The 21968-nt window shown below is 50.5% G+C and overlaps 1 protein-coding gene across 13 annotated transcripts in view; it reads left to right on the top strand.

Annotated features, from left to right (window-relative positions):
* The window catches only part of SAMD11 (sterile alpha motif domain containing 11), a 397470-nt gene that overhangs the window by 307352 nt on the left and 68150 nt on the right, over positions 1-21968 (top strand). For all 13 annotated transcript variants that reach the window (XM_075906866.2, XM_075906862.2, XM_075906863.2 and 10 more), the window contains one exon: positions 9571-9695. In XM_075906866.2, the coding sequence (XP_075762981.2) occupies positions 9571-9695 (125 nt within the window). The remainder of the gene's footprint in view (positions 1-9570; positions 9696-21968) is intronic.

Below are 21968 nucleotides of genomic sequence, written 5' to 3'. Positions count from 1 at the left end.
AGATGCAGCTGAGATGCCTGCCATCTCTTGGGGTGCATCTACACAGCACCCTTAGCTTGAAGTAAGCTACGCAATTTGCACTATTCAAATTGCACAGCTTATTTCGAGTGTATTTTGAAATAACTTATTTCTACACAGCGCCAAATTTTGAAATAACTCACTATTCTGAAAGGCCCCTTAACCCTCTTGGCACGAGGGTTACTGGGACATCCGAATAAGCCACCTGTTATTTTGAAATCTATTTCAAAATAACGAGCTGCTTCAATAGACGCGGAATAGCTTTTTCGGGATACTTCCGGTATCCTGAAATAGCACCACTGTCTAGACTTAGCCAAAGGGAGCAGGTAAGGCTCTATTTTTGGTTGGTCTGAAGACCTGATGTGGCATCTGAAAGGGGTGTGCGCTGATATGTAGGTATTGAAATGGCTGCCTCAGGTGATGCTGTTCTCTTTGCTGCCAGAGCAATACACAGATCATGCATTTTTCATAGTCTAGTTGGGTATGAAGCAGATTTAAGGGAAACGTCTCTCGATTTCCTTAATGATCTCCTGAAATGCTCTTTCATCAGGAATCTTGCCGGAGCTAATCACTTTGACGGGGTCTTCGCTGCCTGCAGGTTATAAGGTGATGTGAAAAATCAGGGTTAATGGCACCTCAATCGCATTGATTATGAATACTGCAGTGGAATGGTAAAAGTTCAGGCTGGCAGGTGCAGATGTGAAGCTAAAGAACAGCCCTGCTTCTAGATAATTGCTTACCCATGCGCAGTGCCGGACCGAACCATACTTGCGCCCTGGGCAGCGGGTGTGTGGCACATGCGTGGCCCCGCCCCCGGGTGCATGGTGCCCCTTACCACTTCAATCAGGCGCCCCCCCATAGGTTGACGCCCCAGGCAGCTAGCCCCCCCCTTAATCCGTCCCTGCCCATGTGCAAAGTGCCCTAGTATACGTGATGGCATGCTTGTAGTGCTCTAGGATGGGGTGGGCAGCGGTAAGAAATGTTGTCCAGAGAGCATGCACTGTGTTCTGTTCTTTTTGCTGAATGTGGCCAGGAAGGTTCTTCCTGGGTTTGGTCTTGCTGCACATTCAGGAGCTGGCTTGGAGGATGTTGGCGGGGGAGCCATCTCCCAGCTGAATGAGTCTCATCAGCTGTTTTCATTTCCTTCCTTCCTTCTAATGGATTTTCCTTTTCTTCCCTTCTTGTGAATCCTCTTTTCTCTCTCACACAAGCCCTTTTCTTTCCTAGTGAGTTCTACTCTCTTCTCCTGCCCTCCACTAAAACTGTCCTTCTCCTTCCTTTCCCCTGAGCTGTGTGAACTCCACCCTTTCTTTCACACGCTCGCTCTCTTCTACTTCCTGGTTCATTTCTCAGCATCCCTCTCAATCTCTTTCCCATAGTCCATTTGCTCTGTGTCGCACCATCCTGCTCAGGATGGAGATGCTGTTCCACAGCTTCTCCTTCCTCCTGTGTAATGCTGGTTTGTCGTGAGAGAAGGCACAGCGCTCTGTTGTTAACCGTGCTCTAGCGCACAGCTCAGCCTGCATTTCCTCAGGTTTCTGGGAGAAGCTAGGTCACATCGGGCATGGTGATGATGTATTAACATAGTCACTCCCGTGCTACCATTGCATCATCTCATGAGCAAAGATGCTCCTGCTGAGGTGTGCTTCTCACCCTGCTCCAAACAGTCAAACAAGTGGAAGTGGCTCAGGACTTACCCGTTTCCTGGGAATTGGTTTTATTTGCAACAGGAATGTAAAATCTGGTCTGTCACTAGCTGGGAGTAACCAGAGCTTTGCTCTTCTACAACCTCAGGAGTTGTTTGTGTAGCTTCAGCTCTGCATCTCACTCCATCCCCAGCTAGATGAGCAGTCCGGGCATGACCTTTGCTGCTTTGCAGTTGGTGGTTGCCCCAGGCACTCCCTGCACTGTGGTGAACTGGTTGGTTGTGGCTTCTCTGTCCCCTTTATCACTGTTTTCCTGCATTCCCGTGTTCTTGCTAAACCGATACTCATGCCCCACCCTCATTAGGATTTGACGATTGCCCACACGATGCACCATAATAGTATCCAGTCGCTTCACCAACTGTTGCTTTTGGCAGCAAGACCAAGCCTAGTGGCCGAGCGGAAAGCCGGTTGGAGGGTGAGTTGCAAAGCATGGGATTCTCTTGGAATGGAGAATGACAAGGCTCAGGAAGGATAGATGAATGGGGTGCTTTGTGGAATGGTGCCCTCTCTTAGGTGACATGGAAAAGCATAATCACACATACAGCACCTCACCTAGTATTACTCCTCATTAAAATAATTTTGTGGTCCATTGGAGTTCTGTATGTGGCCTGTGAGAGATTTTGTTTACTGCTGCCCATGTACAGGGTTGCCAGATTCTGCTAGTTTTCATCCACGTAGTTATTTTTCCTACCGGTGTTATTAAAGTAACATGCCCCTAAAGCAAGAGCACAGGCTGATTGCACGTAACTGTGGGTATGTCTACACTACCCCGCTAGTTCGAACTAGCGGGGTAATGTAGGCATACCGCACTTGCAAATGAAGCCCGGGATTTGAATTTCCCGGGCTTCATTTGCATAAGCGGGGAGCCGCCATTTTTAAAACCCCGCTGGTTCGAACCCCGTGCAGCGCGGCTACACGGGGCTCGAACTAGGTAGTTCGGAATAGGAATCCTAGTCCGAACTACCTAGTTTGAGCCCCGTGTAGCCGCGCTGCACGGGGTTCGAACCAGCGGTGTTTTAAAAATGGCGGCTCCCCGCTTATGCAAATGAAGCCCGGGAAATTCAAATCCCGGGTTTCATTTGCAAGTGCGGTATGCCTACATTACCCTCCTAGTTCGAACTTGGAGGGTAGTGTAGACATACCCTGTGAGAGCCGTGAGCAACCTCTGCATCCAGTCAAAGTGCTGCGGTGCAGTCAGCACACCCCGGACATTCTGGGTGCACAAGTGCAGTTAGCAAAACTATCCTGTCCCGGGAAGACTGTCTCCGTTACGACAAACTTGCGGCCCACTGAGAGCCGGAGGGCCACTTGTGTGGCCCACTCACTGGCCTCTGTGTCCGAAGTTTAGATCTAGGGCTGGGCTGGTTTTAAAGTCTTGCTTTGAGGCCACTCCTGGACTAAGTTTTGAGCTCAGAATAAAAAATCTTGAAATCTCACAAGCCCTGTCATGAGATTTTTGGCCCCGCAAACGGCAGAAATCTCATGAAAAATTCCACTATCTTGGATCACATGACATGGGGATGTTCTCTTGAGTTTTCAGCAGCATAGGAGCTAGAAAATAGGCCCCTTTCCTGGTTTGAGATCTGTCTGGAAGCAGATGTGCGGTAACCTCCTGTCATTTGTTGAGCATTGGATTGAAGTGTGTAGCTTCCCCCATCTCTGTTGAAAGACAGGTATGTCTGCCGAAGGACCAAAGCATGGCTTCTCTATTCCTGGGCACATTTGGTACATCCTCTGGCTGGGGGCTGGGCTAGGCCCTCCATGGAGCAGGCTGGAGCTGCCCCTGCCAGCGGTGGATTCCATGTGGCTGAAGTAGCCCCCAGCCCACGGCAGGTGGAGAGCTGCTCCAGTCACTACTGGTTATCTACAACCAGTAAGTGTCACCAGTTAAGGGTGAGGCATGCTGGTTATCCATTCACATCCCTACATCCTATTGTTTCCTACCCACGTTCAGATGACTGCAGATGCAGTGGCTCTAGTTTGCATTGTTAATTTTACTACAAGGGCAAATTGCACGTGCAAGAGGGAAGCGCCCTTTCTGGGCCTGCTCCTCGCGCTTGTCTCTGCCCCTTGGAATCTTACTGGTGTTACTGCGGGCCCAGAACTGCTAATTACCAAAAACCCACACCAATTAAATATCACCATGGCAATCTGCAGCCCTCCAGCAGATTGAGTGTCTCCTCCCTGACCTTTCAGGAGAGCCATATCTCCCTCTAGTCCCCTTCTCTAATCCGGTTTTTAAAATATTATATTATGCTCCTGGAAGGGATCAGACCTCTAATCTGATTGTGTGTGTGCGTGTGCATGTGGTAAGGGAATGGCCTGTATTAGTAGGGGCCCAGCAGTGATTCCAAGGCAAGGAGGCGGCAGGGCAGGATGCGACCCTGCGGGGGCTGAAGTGAACACCTGGGTGGAATTATTAGCTTCACTGCACAGATGGAGAAAATCTGCTCTAAGGCAGGAAGCTTCCCCCTTCTCCCATCGCCTTAGCTGAGCCTTGTTCCTCTTGGGGGGGGTCACTGAAGTTTGGAGTTTGGAGCATGGGGGGACATACTGATTACAGGCAGTGTTCCCTGTAATCTGTGCGCTTGTTCAGCTGCCCTGGAGAGAGTCAAATGCTGCCCAGCTGATCAGCAGAGCCCCCACAGCTAGGTTTTTGTTTGTATTGGTGGTGCACATTCACACATGCCTCGGTGCGCATAGAAAAAAATTATTCTGCACATGGATGGCAAAGATTAGCGGGGCCATTGACTACAGGCACTGGCAGAGTTGTCATTCATTTAAACAATGACTATTGGTTGGTTAATTGTCCTTTCATCACTGCCTTTATTTATTACTATTAAAGCCCATGTGTTAGGGTTGCTCCTTCTGAGAGATGCAGGGCCCCATTGTGCTGGTGTAGCTGTGCCGCTTGTGCAACATAAGCAAATGAAGCATGTGCACAGTGCCCTGGCATGAGGGCAGAGGCTGTGTCTCTGCACCAGGCTGGCTGGTTAGACATGCCTTCCGCTGGCCAACCTGGTCCAGGACCTGCATGCTATGCGTTTGGGGCCTGATCCAACTTTCCATGCGCTAGGTGGAAAGATGTCAGTAGGAGTTGGATCAGGCCCTGGAAAGGCTTGACGAAGAGATTGGGACTGTTGGCAGGTATATTAGGAGGGGGATGATGCTGGAGATACTTTGAATTTAGACACAAAGTCCCAGTGGGGAAAAGGGCAGGTAACATTGTCAAGTCTTCTCAAAGAGCATCCGGTTCCTCGGGAATCATGGGATGTTACACACCGGGGGCTTACATAGTGGGCAGTGTTCCCTGGAAGCTCGTGCTTGAGCGGCCACCCAGGAGATTCAGATGCTGCCCAGCTGATTAGCAGAGCGCCCACAGCCGGTAGATGTGTTTCTGTTAGTGGTGCACATGCGAACACGATATCCGTGGTACACGATACAAAATGTATTCCGCACATGGATGGAAAAACTTAGTGGGAACATTGATTATGGGCATGGAGAAACACGGCCCCAAGAAGCTGTTTGCTTTGCTTGCATTGTAAGGCCAGTGGTGCAAGAGGAATCCACTCTTACTGGTACGGAGGGCAAGGGGGACACGTAACCTCCCATGGCTTACTTTTAACTGGCTTGCCTGTATAAAAGGTAGGAGATTATGAGGGCAATCCAGAAATAGGGGACTTGTATAATGAATCCATGTATTGCAGACTAGCTATGACTCTCTTCCACCCATCACTGGGAGCTGGGGATAGAACCTGTAGACCTTAGTTGCCTCCAAAGCCAGGCCTCTACTGCCTGAGCTAAAGGAAATGTCCTTTCAGAGGCAGCAGTGGTAGGTCCCTTATTCTCTCTGTGGGCCAGCCAGTCGAGGGCAGCAAGTGCTAATGAGACGTGAGTGCAGATGGTACATTACAATAGATATAAGTTAAGAGGGAGCATGGTATATAAAAATGTAAGGTATGTTTTTGTGGACAGAGTGGCGAACAGAGGAATTGCGCTTCCAGTCAAGTGTGGGAGGCAAATAGCATGAACATTTGTAAATGCCACTTTGAATGATCATATAGAATCTAATATATTAAGGGGCCAGGCCTGTTCCTCTTAAAGTCAAGGAATAAATTCTCATTGACTTTAGAGAGTAGGAATGGAAGAGATATTAGTCATTTTTGAGCTTCAGAGAAGCTGTCTACATTTCAGGAGTTCAGAAGGACATTTTCTGAGGTCAAGGTTTTTTCCTGCACATTAGCTCAGGGTTTTCTGTCCACTTCTGTCGTACAGTGGGTAGAGATGGTAGAGCTTCTCCTAACTATTGTATGCACAAAGATCCCTCTGCCTTCTCTTTGTATTACATCACCCTAGAAAACCTGGTAGGAACTGAGCAAAACCTCTCTTCACCATACCCTTTAATAAAGGTACCATTCATGAATAAGAGTGGAAGAGGCCTCCTCAGACACTGTAGAGTTACCTCCCCAAAGGGGACTTGTCCTACAGCGTTTAAAGCCTTCCTGAAACAGCTGCAAGTCTTTACCTAAAAGAAATGTAATTCAAATATCCGTGGAAACATGGGAGAGCACCAATGACTGTATAATTCTAGATCTAGGAGTCCTGTGCTAGACACTGTACAAACACCCTACCCTGAAGAGCTTACAGTCAAAGACAGCGATGGGCAACCTTGGCTAGTGCGTGGGCTGCATGAGTGGCCTCCTTCATCTCCGTGGGATGCAAAATTGTCGTGACCAAGAGAGTCTCCCGGGACAGGGTAATTTTCCTCGTTGCGCTTGTGTACCTAGAATTTGCGGGGTGTGCCCATTGAACCGTAGCAGCGCTTGGACTGGATGCAGAGGGAGCGCACAGCTCTCACAGTCAGTGTTGTGTGCAGTCAGTACCCACCTCCCTTCATGGGCCCTGGCTTTACGTGAGTGTCACTGTAGCGGTACCGGTAGGAGAAACCCCTAAGTGGATGGAAACCAGCAGAATCTGCCAGCCCTGCCCATGGGCAACAGTAAACAAAACGTTTTGTGGGCCACACAAAGAGCCCCAATGGGCTGTATGCAGCCTGGGGGCCAAAGGTTGCCCGCCAGTGGTCTAAGACAAGAAACGCTGCCTGGGGATAATTCACCCCATTAAAAAGGCTGCACCAACTCTCTTCTTTGGTCTGTCGGCCTCCCACATTTTTTGCCTTATTTTCCTCATAGGGATCCATTCATCCCCAGCTTGTGGCATTTCAGCCACACTGCATTTTACTGGGATCCCATCAGATTTTACAGGCTGAGTCGTGTCCGCTCAGCACTCTACTTGGATTGGTAACTCTCTCAGGAGCACATGCCTAGCTGGTTTTTGTAGTGCTGCTGGTCATTTTGTTGGTACTGCAATTTGATGACCTATCATGGTGCCTTTTCCCCCCGGATGCAGCATTACTTTATTGAATTTGAGGTCCTGAGTATTTGAGGTCATTAAAAATCCCCTAGTGTATTTTAAAAGGTAGTGCTAGTTCTGGGCTAATATTTCGATCCACCTAGATTTGCCCTTGTAGTTTACACGTCACATAGTTTTCTGTTTTCCTTTTTTCTTTTTAGAGCAGTAATTTTCAGCTTGGGCTTTGCAGACTCTGGAGTCCACAGACCGATAAGGTTTCCAAAGGAATCTGCCTCTCCATTGAAAAATTTGGAAAAGATTTGAAAACCACTCCTTTGTAGTCATGTGGTGTTGCTGCCTGTTGTTAAAACAATTGAAGTGCACCACCCCAGAGGCAGCTGCATTTCAGTGGTGGATAAAGTGACCCTTATGGATAATTTTGCAGATATGGGCACATCATTGAAATGCTGTGGGCTCCTTTGGGATGCAAGGGGCGATTATCCCATTTCTCTCTCACTGCTCCCTGCCTTTCTCCCTCTGTGCTCCTCTCCATCCCCACCTCCTCCTCCTCCTCCTCCTCCCCTCCCCATTGTGCTGATGACAGCATTTATCTGCATTTGTCCTCTGTCCCCGACATCCAGTTATTGATGGGCACGATTATATAGAACCAATAATCACTTCAAATTAATCTCATAAATGACTTAAAACACCAAAATATGTGCATAATGCATCTTAAAGGTGGCAGCTCAAAGAGGATAAGACACAGAACTGCTTGGGACAGGGGGAAAGGGGCTTCCTGCTCACCTGCGGACCTGCTTAAGCAATTAGCCTTCTGCTTGCGTAAGGGGGAATCTGCACTGGCTTAGTGGAGGAAAATAAAGCAGTGGAAGCTAAAAGGCTTTAAGATTTTGGCCCCAGGATGGGAGGGGGAGAGGTGAATAATGGGGCCGATGACAGTGGCCGCTAAAGCAAAGTCTGTTTTTGTCTGCTGCATCCTGTGAAAATCTGGAGCCAGACGCCTGCTGAAAGTACCCCTTGTCTAAAGACTTTCTGTCATAAACTTATCTGATTAGCAGAGAGCTAGACGACAGATTAGCCCCCGCTTCTCCACTGGGGACGGGCTCTTTGGAGCATTTGAGCAGCTCTGCGGTTTTTCCTCGCTCTGATGGCCAGGCGGGTGGTGATGGGGGATATTTAAGGGGAGTTGATTGCTAGGTAATTCTGCAGATAATGCACCCTCTGAGTTCCCCTCATGGTCACAGATTAGGACGGTCTGCTCCGAGCCAGCGAGTCGGTGGTCATGTGCTGTGTGTCGCAGGCACACAGAGTGGGTGAACTGGTCATGTGAGTAACAGTTGTAAGGGACCCTTTGACTTTCTTTCTTTCTTTTTTTTTCTCCAAATGTCTTAAACTAGATCTCACGGGAAGACGTAATCATCCTCAGGCTGGAAAGAGGAAGGAAGCTAGCTGTAATGCCAGCATAGGACAGGCACTCTGGGCTAGAGACATTGTTTAGTTAACATACAGTATTAAGCAAAAATAGATGGTGAATTTCCAGTGTTAGCTTGCAGCCATGCATATGTATACAGAACTGTGTTGTATATTGTCTATATTTATGTATATCCGTATCCACTACCTCTCTGCATAAGGGATGAAAACAGAGGTTTTGTAATACAGTGAGTTTGTCATCTTAACTCTAGTATTTGCTACTGTGAACATCTTTACACTCGCTCTCTGGCTCATACGTTCCATGTGAGGGGTCGGGGGGAGGTAAGAGAACATTGTGAAGATACTTAGGCTAAAACTAGCCACACTTGGAAGCAGCCTGGATGCAAGAGGTAATAGGCAAAATAATATTGAATTGCTCAGTCTGTGTGTTCTTATTCCAGAAGCCAGGAGTAGTTACTTTGGTATCAGCTAGGATGATGGGCTGAATAGGAATTATAAACGCGGTTGTAGCTTTCACTCTGGGCTACAACTGCGCCTGAATACATGGCAAATCTTTGCATAGCAAAACCATTATGCAAGAAAATAAAACAATCTCACACGCACTTGGCGGAGGAACAGAGACGCTAGCCACGTAGCTGTCTCTTAGCTGTCATCCGTCTGTCCGTCATTTGATTCCAGGTTTTTGTCAGTTCTTGAATAGTCACGCCTGTTTCTCTGCCCCATTTCTGGACTTGACTTGGGGCGTGTGTTCTGGCAAAGGAGAGATGGGGGGGGGGGGGAATGGCCTCTGCTGAGCTCTTTGCTGGGAGAGAGCACACTGCTTGGAAAGTGCTTTACCCTACAGGGGCTTCCTCTCCCCGTAAACGGAAGAGGTTGCCTAGGAACTTCAAGTAGGGGAGGGAGGGAAAAATCTTCCTCCTAATTCAGAAATCTCTGGGGCAAACAAAAAGGGCGTGCGCACGCACAGGCTCTCCTCTGCGCGAAAATCAATTATGTGGTGGTAAATAGAATATCCTTAAATTGGCATTTTTCTGCTCTACTGCAGCCGTGATAACGACCTCTCCACCATCATCTCCAACCTGCATCAGAGCCGCCAACTCGTTATGCCAGAGACCCAGAGTCGCTGTGAATTCAAGAGGAACAGCATCGACGTCGGCTTAGGAGCAGCAGGTAAGCAGCCGGGGCGCCTGGCTCTTTTGTCCTCATTCACTGGGAAGAGGAAAGTTCCAGCTGCGGCTTGGTTTCGGTTTGCTGACCTCCCACCCCCTGCCGTGGCCAGCCGGCTTCATTAAATTTCAGAGCCAGGCACGCGAGTCTCTCCGTAGCCGTGGCCAAAGAGGAAGATGAAAGGGATTTTTTTTAGTAATGTTAAAGTGGTGCGGTCGTGCGAGATTTCAGCCCCGCTTTATTCTCAGCTCTAGCAGCCTGTATTAGAATGCAGGGGAGGAGAGCGCGCCAGAAAAGAAGTGAAATGTCCCCGGGGTTAGTGGCCGATGATGCAGAAAGGCCTGGCGCGGAGAGCGCTGTTTGATTTGTAATTGCATTAATCAGAGGCTCCCCATGCTGCCTCCGTCCCTGCCAAGTCTTTGCAAAGATAGTTGCGTGGCTCTGTGCACTGGGGCCTGACCTTACGGAAGTTCACCTGGCTTCCCTTTGCTTGTTGTGACGGACCAGGGGTGCTTTGTGTAGACTGGAGCGCTGTGCCCCTCTGGATGTCAGTAGCAGGGAGCAAGAGGCAGGGAGGACCCCACGGTGGTGAATGCACCTCAGTCAACAAGTGGACGCTGGTGACACAGTCAGTTCCGTTTGTTCCCTGCAGAATTGGCGAATTGCTCCCGCAGGATGGGTTGTGGCTGGGAGAAGCATTTGGGGGTTGAGTGGATCATTAGCCTCCACCATTCTCACCTGAGAACCAAGGCTGGGTTTGGATTTCACTTACACCGGTGTCCACCCTCACTCAGCAACTGTATTCAACAGAGTCGCTCTAGGACGGGTTGACGCCTGTGTAGCAGAGATCAGAAATCTGGACGTTAGACGTAAAGGAGGCCGCTCACTCCAGTGTCAATCAGGAGTAACTATAGAGTCCAGTGGTAAGTGAGAGGAGAATCAGGCCTGCATTTTAGGGAGTCTTTTTAGGTTATTTTCCAGGGGGCTGTGGTCGCAGCAAGCAAATGAAGCTTTACTTCTCAGGAACTCTTACTCCCTGAGTGGTGATTTTTAACTTGCTTTTTTTTAAAACCACTCTTGGGAGGAGGACATTGATGTTAATATCTTTGTCGCCCCTTTGAGGGTTGGCTGTTCGTTCAGGCTCTGTCATTAAAAGGTGGATTATTGTCTTTCTGTTTTGATTCCACCGTTCTTCAGTCTTCCAAAGCCCGAATTTAGATGTCTGTGTATGTTAATAGGGTCTTTGCTTGAAAGCTGGGCGCTTGTGCGGGCATGTAAATCATTGTCATTGATTATACAGCTTAATCCAGAATCTGGTTTTCACTGGGGGATTTGCTACAAAATGAAGGATGTGGAGGGAAGGGGGGAAGGTCTGTGTACAATGGAGAACGTGTGATACCAATAGGTGTATTTGATTTCCTTTTTTATGGCTTGGTCCAACTCCCATTAAAATCAATGGAAAGATTCCAGTTGACTCGCATGAGCGTTGTATCAGGCCCTTGGGCCCAAGTGCAGCCAACTGCATAAGTTGAGATGGGGTCTTGGTCTGTTAATGCGTGGGTGAGGAGCCAGCCCAACAAACAGACAGACAAACTCATCCCATGGAGAGAGCCCATTGCCAACTTTTCAGTCCTCTCTTTCCCCGCCCGGGTGCTGGCTGACTGCTCCTGTAGCTTTGGGAGCACAGCTTTGCAGAGTCAGGCCCAGTGTGTTCAGAAATGGGGAAACCAATGTTTTTAATGAGCAAGGCAAATATCTGCCCTGGAGAGTCACCCAGAAGAATTGTAATGCATGAAACTGGATGCTGACAAGAAGAGAACGAGCAATGGTTCCCTTCCGCCAGGCCCCAAGACGGAACGCTCTTGTCTCACCCCGTTGAGACCCAAGTGAGAGGTGCTTAAATCAATACCCTACAAACAAGAGCCCCTGGACATGGGAGCAATTTCAGATCCTGATTTGAATTTAATAAGTTGGCCCATGGGTTGAAACCGGGTCCTGGCCCTGAGCTTGATTTGGGTGTAAGGTCCATGCTTGGCAGACTGGGTCCAATTGTATCCACATTAGCATGTGTGATGCCCCTCCTGCCTCCCCAGCAGCCACCTGGCCCTGCTCCACAAATTACCTGGCAGCAGATGCATCTAAGAGAGCAGCTTGTGAGCTACACCCTTTCAGCTGGAATCCCTCCTTCCTTTGCCAGTTGTACTGACTGACCTATCTCTGAGCCATTGTCTGCATAGCTGCAGCCAGGGACCCAGCTCAAACTGTACCTGTGGGATGGTTTCTTCAGTTCTGAAGTTGATGGAGACAGTGCTGTCGAGTGGTCAGAGCCCAGGATTATGGATTTCCTGGGTTCTTTTACCAGGGCTGCTGCTGTCTTTGTGTGTGACCTTGACAGAGAGATTTGGTGCCTCAGCTGACCTCATTTGAGAAAGCAAAAGTTTGCTCTGTTTGTTCTCAGCTGCATGGAACAGTGACAAGGGAAACAAACAGAAAAGAGTCCCAAAGCCCAGGAGGCATTCCCAGAGGTGCGGAAAAGCCGGGACAGTGATTGACTGGGCTGGCGTTAGCGTAGCTATGGCCCAGCTCAGTGACAGTGTCTGAGTGGCAAAGCCTGGCTCAGATTGTGCTGAACGTGTGGGCTAAGAAGGAGAGGCGCTCAAGTAGGCCTGTGTTTTCTACAGAAGTGACAGTGAAAGTCAGGGAGAGGATGGATTCCAACAAGAGTGGACCAGAGGAGGAGGAAGTGCTGGGGGAAACTTGGGACATGAAGGTGGGGTGGGAGGGTCGTCACGCTCCACAGTGGCAATTTAAACCTGATCTCCCCTGTTGTCTGGAGGTAGGTCCCTTGTAGGAACATCTCGACCCTCCTGGGAGCAGAGCCTGACAGCTGTTTCTCTTTAGTGTGCGTGCCGATTGTGTCCCTACCTGATCCGTCCCCTGTAGCAGGTTCCTTGATGTGGGGCAGGCAGGGGCAAAGGGAATGGAAGCCCACAACTCAGAACCCTGCCATGACTGACTTTTTTTAAAAAAAGAAGGGGGAAATGCCACCATGGATAGCAGTGCTTTAAATGTAGTGCCGGGTTAGCCCGATGGCTTGGCTGCTGCTAAATCTACTTAATAATGACGAGAGAAAATAATACTGGGCGCTCACTGTTGTTGTTTATTGTTTGTACCATGGTAACTACAGAGATTGGGGTCCCTTTGTACAGCACCTGGTCTAGGGCTAGGACTGGACTCCTAGATGCTACAGTAATGCAGATAATAAATAATTAATAATAAGAGGTCTGCTTGCAAATCGCTCACAGCTTAACTTTGGGTGATTCTTTCTCCTTTTCTTGAACCTTGGAAACATAAACCAAGGCAGAACAAACCTCACCTGCAAAAAACAATACTTCGGGCCAGCCACCATTTCTCAGCAAGGCAGAAAGGGCCCCGAAAAGACAGATCTAACGAAGGCTTTTGCAAAGACAGCAGAAGAGGCGGCCGAAAGGCGTGTGCTGATAAAATCTAATTGCCCTATCGATCGAGTTCGGAGCCATCATTGGCAGCAGTAATGATTGAGATATTCTCATGTGTTTGATTCATGTTCGCTGCATCTCGCTGCTCTGCCCCTACTGGGAACCGTCAGATATTATGGAAATCTCTTACTCGTGAAGCAAACCCCCATGTGTGGTGAGGCCGCTGCCCGACACCAAAGACAGATGGTCATTATTATCAGTGCTGCTGCGCTTGGATTTCTGCAGGGACCAGCCTGGTGCCCTGGGTTCCAGGAAGGAATGGCCACACTCACGCTTCCTGGTCATTCATTGCTTCATGGACTCCCTTCCAGCTCCAGTGCTGGGTATCCTCTGCCTCCCTCCTCCTTCTGGCTAGTCGTGGTTTTCCTCTTTTCCTGGCTGAGCCTAACACAGAGAGAAGTGAGCCAGAATGAAGCGGTGGGTAAAATCTCGAAGCCCCACAGTGTGTATATCCTTTCCCTCGCTGTATGCATGTTCTGTTTGCTGGAAGGAGTCGTGCTCATGCACTGATAGGCTAGATTGCTAAAGCCTCCATGAGCCCACAGTCGGCCTCCCACCCCCTGCAGTAGGAAAAACAGAGATTTCTGCACCTGTCCTGTGTCTGTTCCCCTGGTCAGCTATTGGAACACACGGCTTCCCATTCAGAGGCCCTTCGAAGAAAGAGACTGAGGCTTGGACCCCAGCTATGTGGGTGGTGAAAACGTTCCAAGGAGGAGAGAAGTAGCTACCGACATGAAGCCCAAATTTAAACACCAGGCCCCAGACTTGTGACGAGATAAATCTGGTGTAACTCTCAGGCCAGCAGAGTAACAGGGGCCAGAAGCTGATCCCAGGTTCTCCAGAAAGGTTTCCTAAGTCCCCTATCCCAGATTCAGGGAACCACAGAGCTGCTCTTGGTAACCAGTGTGCATATGGTGCCGCTTTACTGAGGTCAGTGGAGTCGCTCTGGCTTGACAGTGGGGTATAGAGCAGTCATGGTTCAGGGACATTTATTTAAGCAAAACAATAAATAATAATCCAGAGCCAGCTCTCATCACTTGCCTGTACATTGTACAGTGCCGCACTGGAACCTGTCTGCTGCGTGGCGTGAAGCTGGCCGAACCAGGCCCTGCCGGAGTTTGGCTCTCGAATGGTAAGAAGACTCTGACAGTGGCGGATGTGGCACAAGCAAGGCCATTTGAAGCTCTGATGATTGTGCTGCTTGGGTCAAAACCAGGGTCAGATGCCATGTGAAATCTAGGATGTCTCTGCTGCAGACATAACCGTGGCTCTTAGCCAGGGTTTAGCCTTCGCCCACCCTGCCATCCCTTCAGAAAAACCTCTCACCAGCGCTTTCCCCTGGGTTAGCTCCCTGGCAGGCAGGGGAGGTTACAACTGAGTCCACTTTGGTTTGGGTTGGATCCTGCCCGCTTTGCAGTGAGGACTCCAGGCTAAATTACTCGACTGCTCATAGTCCTCCAAGGCCTTCCCGCAATCCCCCTCCGCCCCTTAGCAAGGACCGATACGTTTTCCTGCAGTTGACTGGGAAAGCATCCTAGCGCATCTCACAAAGAACCAGGGTCGACGCCCCCAGACTCCCGCGAGCACATGCAGGAACAGTCAGCACGTTGCGATGCAGGTGGGGCTTTGTACTGGGGATGCTCATGCTCAGGCTTGGCTACCCAGGTGCCAATCACCTTGTTAATAGTGTGCAATGATGGGTAGAGCACTAGTAGGAAAATGCCTGGGGTTGGAGCCCATCTGTACCAGTCCCATGTATGTAGCAGGGGTCAGTGGATTCCTTCCTCCTCCACAGTTTCCCTCTTTCCAAAGCCCACTGCCTCCCGACCTTGAATTCTGCGGTGTTCCCTCCCCACGATGGCGTTCAGTGGCGTTTAACACAGCAGGGATGTAACGTGGCAAATGGAAAAACATTGGGACTTGTCCGCCTTGGGAATGCACAGAGGCTGCCTGTGCTGCGGAGATTTGGTAAGAGGCTTAGCAACATCTGAAAAGGTAGCGTGAGCCGGGCGGGGGGGTGGAGAGGGGGGCGAAGGGCAGCTAATGAGAATATAAAAGTAGTTTCCAACTGGATCAGATAAAGAGGAGGCAGCAGGCAAGGTGCCGCGGTGGCACGACAGCGGGCTTCGCCATGCGAGCGGATGAGGGCGTAAAGCACTTTTAATCTTAATTGAGAGAGAGAGAGAGACGCAGAAGGATGAGCAGAGCCTGACAAAAGCACGGCAGCAAAGCTGACGGTTTGCACATCAAACACGGACTTAGAGCCCCTTTAAGCAGCTCCGTGTGTGTCTGTAAACAAGTCCAATCCCCTGTATCCAGTTAGCTCATGCAGCCTGCCAGGGCATGTGGGAGGCGGGGACGGGCTTTGCAGAGCCAGTGACTGTCAGACAAACGCTTGAGCTTTTCCTTTCCTGGCTGGCTTCAGGATTTGGGATGCCATTCGTCCTCTTGGAGTGGAAGGTGCCATCTCCAAGCTTGCGATCGCTCTTCTCCCGACAGAACCCCTTGATTTCTGCTTCCTGTCTCATCCCCCATTTCCCCAGTCGCTCCTCTGCACGGTGTGTGACCCTGAGGGGAGCTCTTCTGCTAGCAGTCCTGTTGAGTAGGGTTTGCAGGATCAGGCCAGTGGGTGCTAGAAGAGGGTGTGGCCTGTCCTCCCCCTGCCTTCTTTACGCCCACCTGACAGGAGGAGGTGACTGGCTGCTTCCCTGAGCTGGCCAGAGCAGGGCACCATGCCATCATCCTTTTAAGAGACAGTGTGATTAGCAAGACCCCAGTCAGGTCCTCCAAGCCTGTGGTTTTCCAGCGATGGGTGGCGACCCAGGACTGGGGGGTGGAATGTCGGGCACTGGGTCTCGCTGCTGCAGGTGGGTCAGGTGACCACAGGGGGAGGCTAAGGCAGCGACCTGCCTGTCCTGGCACCACAGACTGCACTGTGCCCCAGAAACGGCCAGCAGCTAACCGAGCTCCTGGCGGGGCTGGGGGAGCATACAGGGCTCTGCGCACTGCCCGTGCCCTGAGCACTAGCTCCTCACTCCCATTGGCTGGGAACCTGCTGCGGGCTGCTTCTGGGGCGCAGCATGGTCTGCGGTGCCAGGAGAGGCAGGAAGATGCCTTAGCGCCTCCCCCCTCCCCTCCCGCTGCACCGCTGACCAGGTGCTGTTCGAGGTAAGCCCGTCCTGCCCCAGCCATGACCCCCCCCCAAGCTCCTACAAAGCTCTCCTCCTCAGCCCCACCCTGGAGCCCACACTCCAGTCAAATGAGGTTGGGTCGTGGGCAGCAACAATTTTCTTCAATTGGGACACAAGAAACAGCGTTTGAAAACTGCTCTGAGCAGCAGAAGAACCACACAGTCCCATGTTACAGTGGGTAGTCCCATGGATTGGAGACTCCCTCTCCCCAAGGCCAAACTGGAGTCTTGAAAGCTGGCTTCTCTCCCTACCAGGAGTGCTCACAGAGCATGCCGGAGACTGGTCTGTGTGGGCAGAGACTCGCATTAGAGGTCCCAGCCTAACTGGACCAGCATCCTCATCCAACACGTCCCCTGCTATAGAGCCAGAGGCAGCTGCCGTTTACCCACATGGTGAATCCTGTATGACTCAGTTGAAACCAGATGCAGAATGTCTAGACAACTGGGGCAAAAGGCAGTCTCCCAAATTTCTACAGGGCTTATCCTCTCTTCGGCTCAGGCCGGTCTGTGACTGCTGCTTCTCCTCCAGTTTGTAAGTTACATTTTATCCCCTTTGCACCATTCGTATTGTATTTTATTTCTCGTGGCGAGTCCTCTTTGGAAGATTTCAGAGAAAAATAATACTTAGCCCTGATGTGGCACCGTTCGTCCATGCATGGTGATGACACCTAGCTCTTAGAGAGCACTTTTCATCCACGGATCTCCTAAAGCGCTTTACGAATCGTTATTACCTATGTTACTGGTGCGGAACCTTGGGGCACAGAGAGCGGAAGTGCCTTATTCAAGGTCAGACAGGGGTTGGGTTGCAAAGGCAGGAAACAGTTCCCCAACTCTGGAGCTCTGGGCTAGGCTATGAAATGTAGTGTAATCAGAAGTGGAAATCGAATCGATTCATGTTCAAAAATTGTTGGGGTGCTTCTGGTGTGTACATGTGTGTTAGATTCCTCAGACTGATTTTCATCCAAGACTCTGTGTGAGAGAGTAATTAGTTAGATCCCTTACATTGCTGTCCATGGACCTGATCCAGAATTCAGTGACTTTTCAGTAGCATGATCCCCATTGACTTCCGTGGGCTTTGCATCTAGCCAGGCAAGAGTTAACTTGGGCCAGCGATGTTGTAGCTAATGATTAGAGACAGAATGCAGTAAATGGGCTGTTTTCTGAGTCTGGGATAACGAGCCAGGACACAGGCATGTTTTCACTTTCAAAAAAAAAAAGGCTTTATTGAATTGCTGCCTTAAATTGAGCAGAAAATCAGCTCCAAACGGGCAGATGGGGGTGGGAAGCCCAGCCACCTTTGCGTACACATGTTCTCATGAAGGATAGCTGTTTGCCCAGACGGGGCTCAGTCACCACCAGCTCTCCAGCTTTTGTTCTGGGGCCGGAATTGCAGATTTCTGCCCTCTCTGTGCTCCTCTCATGTTCGATTTCTGCCGGAGCCTGTTGGGAGCTGGTGGTTGTGTCCTGCTTTTGCTGGTGGTTGTGTCCTGCTTTGCATCTGAACCCAGGTTTTGGGAGGTGAAGGAACAACATGCAAGCATGTGGTGGAAGTGCAGTTTGCTCTCCAGCCCGGGACTTGTGGCAGCATGGACCAGTACACAGGGCATCAGATTGACAGTCAGGAAACGTGGGTTTTAAACCTGGTTCTGCCACTCGTTTGGCGTGCGGCCTTGGGCAAGTCACTCAACCTGTTTCTAGCTCATTATCTCCATTTGGTAAAAAAAAAAAAACAAGGGGGAGGTCTTCCTTCTGCAGGCCTTAGGTCAGGTCCACATCTCTTGGATGCTGACACACAGGGAACGGTTTAGTTTTCTGTGCTGCCTGTGTGGCCCCCGTGAGTTCAATGCTCCTTTCCAGGTGGCTCAGTGAATCCCTGCCGAGAGCCAGGTTCAGGGCCTGCTTCTCTCCTAAACAAAATGGGCTTGGGGAGGTGGCTCTGCTGGGTCCCTGGGGGACATTTGTAACATTTTCATGATAAACCTGCCTTGCTCGGAGCACGGGGGGTGCCTCGATCTCAGTGGTTCTTAGGCCACGGGGCACTTTCAGCCCAGTCAGCACACGGCTGTGGCCCATGTGACATCCCCAGGGCCACACAGGAAGTATATCTACTGTGTGGCTGCAGCCCACAATCTAGCCCCCCCAACCCAGGCTGAGGCCCTGCCCTCACTCCCCCTCTTCCCTGAAGCCAGCAGGAGCGTAGGTTGACCTGGAGGCCTGGAGTTTGGCTGACTGGTGGCCAGGACCAGCCAGTGGCCTGGGACAGCTCATGACAGCAGAATGCTCAGACCAGCCAGTAACCCAGGGTGGCTCCTCCAGGAGCTGCTTGGGCAACAGGTAGCCAGGAGTGGGTTGTGTTGGCCTGGGAGATCAAGCTGGGGCTTAAGCCTTAGAGCTGGCCAGAGGCTCAGGACTCCAGGCAGCTGGGACAGGCCAGCTGGTGGCCCAGGGCTTGGGTCAGACAGGCAGGTGCATGGGGTTGTTGGGCTGAACCCCAGTGGGGTGGGGGAGTGGGGAGCAGCTCTGGTGGGGTGAAGCAGGGCCTGGGAGGAAGGGGTGGAACTGGGCAGCTGGCCTCCCAGAAATGGGAGGGTCACGTGCCACCCATGCCCACAATGGTAAATAGTTTGAGAAGCACTTACAGAAACAGCGGAGTGAGGAGAGCCAGGAAGGCTCACGCAGGCCTGGCCTGTTCTGTGCCTGGATCTAGCCATGTGACGTGGCTGGAGCTGGGATGATGAATCTCACTTTTGTGGGAGGAGGCAGCTCTGCAGGGAGGAAAACCACCTAATACGGTCCCAGCATATCCTGTATTTGGGAAGTGAAATGCACCAGTGGTTCTCAACTGGGGCCGGGGGGGAGGGCACATAACCCTTCAGGGTACTCAGAGATCTTCAGGAGTGCATCACCTCACTTTGATATTGGCCTGGTTTTACAATAGGCAACATAAAAAGTGCTGGCAAAGTCTGTACAGGGTACAATTTCACACAGACACTGACTTGTTTATACTGCTCTGTACGCTGTACACTGAGATGTGAGTGCAGGCAGCATATCCCAATGGATTTATTTTAGAATTATATGGTAAAAATGAGAAAAGCAGCAATTTTTCAGTAACTGTGTGGTGTTGTATTTTTTATTTTTATGTCTGATTTTGTAGTTTTTTAAGCAAACTGAAACTTGGGGGGCAGGCAAGACAGGACAGATTCTTGATAGAGGTGCAGTAGTCTGGAAAGGTTGAGAGCCACCAAAATAAACAACACATCCTCTCTCATCCTCTCCTTTCAGATCCAGAAAGAGCCAGATTATCCCACTTCCAAAACTAACCCTCCCCCGCCCCCCAAATCCCCAAACATACCAAAAGAAAACTCTCCCCAGCTGTTTTACAGGCATCTAGTAAAGAGCTGAAAAGAAATCACTGGAGCTGTGACATCTCACTGAGGTTATATATAGAAATCCAATATGGAGTGTAATGTGGCACCTGACTTGTCCACTCTCGCTGGCTGCTGGGGAGTGGGAAATGAATTGCTGCTCCCAACCTCACCACAAGTCGATAGATTTCAGCGCCGAGATTTTATCTCCCCAAATGCGTGTGCTCATGTAAGATGTGTATTTGTGTGTGTGTGTGTGTGTGTGTGTGTGTGTGTGTGTGTGTGTGTGCGCGCAAATAAGTGCATGTCTTTGTTCATGGATGTGTTCATACATAGACATATGTTTGCGTGCAGCGACCTGTGTATATGCATGTGTGTGCGTGTGCATGGATGTGTTATCAGAAGTGACTGCCATGAAATGTCATACCATGTCGGGAACTGACTGTGGCTCTTGCACTAGTGCACAGGTTGGCTTGGAGCGGTTTAATGACTTTTCTCCATAGCATGTCAGTGAAGATCTTGCTTTGCGATTAGCTGCCCTGGAAAAGGCGCTGGGCTACCTGTCCGATCTTTGCTTTCTTTCAGGCAGTCCCCTGTATGGCTTAGCAGCTTGTGAAAGAAGCAGGGAATCCTCCTTCCTGGAGACAGGCCTGGTTGGGTGTTTGGTTTTTGCTGTGCAGAGGAGTGACAGAAAAAAACTGATTTTAGGGAGACCAAGGAAAATTTTAAAAGCCTGCCCCTGCCATTCAGATCCCCGTGGCTAAAGACGCCCTGCTGGGGTGTGGACGTAACATGTGTGAGATCCCTCAAACTTACAACAAACTGCTTTCCAGGAAGTGGCGGGCGCCTCTCACTGAAGCCCTCTTCAGGTCAGTCCATGCATCACACAGCCCCCCACATGGGCTTGGGGCGGAGCTGGAATCTGCAGGAAGCCATCATGTGTGGGGGTTTCAGATGGGCTTTTGTTGGAGCTGTTGCTGTAGCCTGCGCACGTTTTCCTGGTGTCTCCACCTGTACAGGTCGTCCCAGGCTGCAAGAGTTCCCTGGTTCACGGACACCCCCTCCCAGGCCGAGTGGAACTGAGCAAAGACACCCCTAAGTGCCTGACGCCTTTCCGTGGTCGAGTACTCGGGTCGTCAGTGCATTCTGTAGCAGAAGCAAACTTCTAGCCTGCGGTTCTGATCGAACTGGCGGGGAGGCGTCAGCTGTGAGCGCGCCGCTGTGGGGGAGTTGGCTCATCAGTGAAATAGGGAACCTCCCCCCCTCCCCCGCTCTCTCCCCAATCGCCGGAGCCTGGTATCGAACGCTGCCAGAGGAACTTGTCACTGCTGTGCCCTTCAGCAGCATTCACACACAAATGTACTCCCCGGGGCAGCGGCATTGCGGGTGGGGGACTTGTGCGGGGAGGGAGCCGAGGGTTAACCCTTCGCTGTCAGTACAAAGAGGAGACTCTGTCTAGGGTGACCCGATTTTATAGGGACAGTTCTGATATTTGGGGCTTTGTGTTGTATAGGCTCCTAGTACTCCCAACCCCTTGTCCTGATTTTTTACACTTGCTAGCTGGTCACCCTGCATCTGTCTGTAAGTGAATAGTTTTCAGCTCCAGATTGTCCTTTTGTTCCTCGTTTATTTTCCCTCCATTTATGTTTCTCCTTTTCCCTACCATGCTCTTTCCTCCTCTGTTCTTCCATTCCCCATTTCTCTCTTTTGCCTTTCTCTCTTCCTTTCTCCCAAACACATTTGCCTTCCTCTCTTCCCTTATTTAAGTCTTATTCATCTTGTCCCTTCTTCCTTCCTTTCTCTGTCCTTTCATTCTTTCCTTCTTCCTTCCTCTTACACACTCCTTTCTCCTCTTCTCTCCGCCTTTCTTCCCTTCTTTATTCCTCTCTCCGTCCTCCCTTCCCTGCCCTCCCCCGTCTCCAGGCGAGGGCCTTGGGAAGAAGACAATTTGAAGGCTTTCCGCTCTGCTCTCAGCTGAGGGGCTCTTTCCCTCAAGCCAATCAATGGCAGCTTTTCAGCCCCAGTGGGGCTTGGCAAACATTAGATCAATAAGTTATTAGCACCATTCTGTCAGCTGTAATGTGGAGATTGATCGGGGCCGGGTCTCTTGCATGCTGCCTGGCACTTCCCCAGCCTGATAAAGATGACAGATTAAGGGAATAAGAAAAAGGAATTAAGGAGTCTGGTTGTCAAAGCTGTCACA

Source organism: Pelodiscus sinensis, chromosome 24 (genome assembly GCF_052426305.1).
Source record: "Pelodiscus sinensis isolate ZL-2025 chromosome 24, ASM5242630v1, whole genome shotgun sequence".
Taxonomy (NCBI): Eukaryota; Metazoa; Chordata; order Testudines; family Trionychidae; genus Pelodiscus; species Pelodiscus sinensis.
This window is presented reverse-complemented; position numbering and strand designations above follow the sequence as displayed.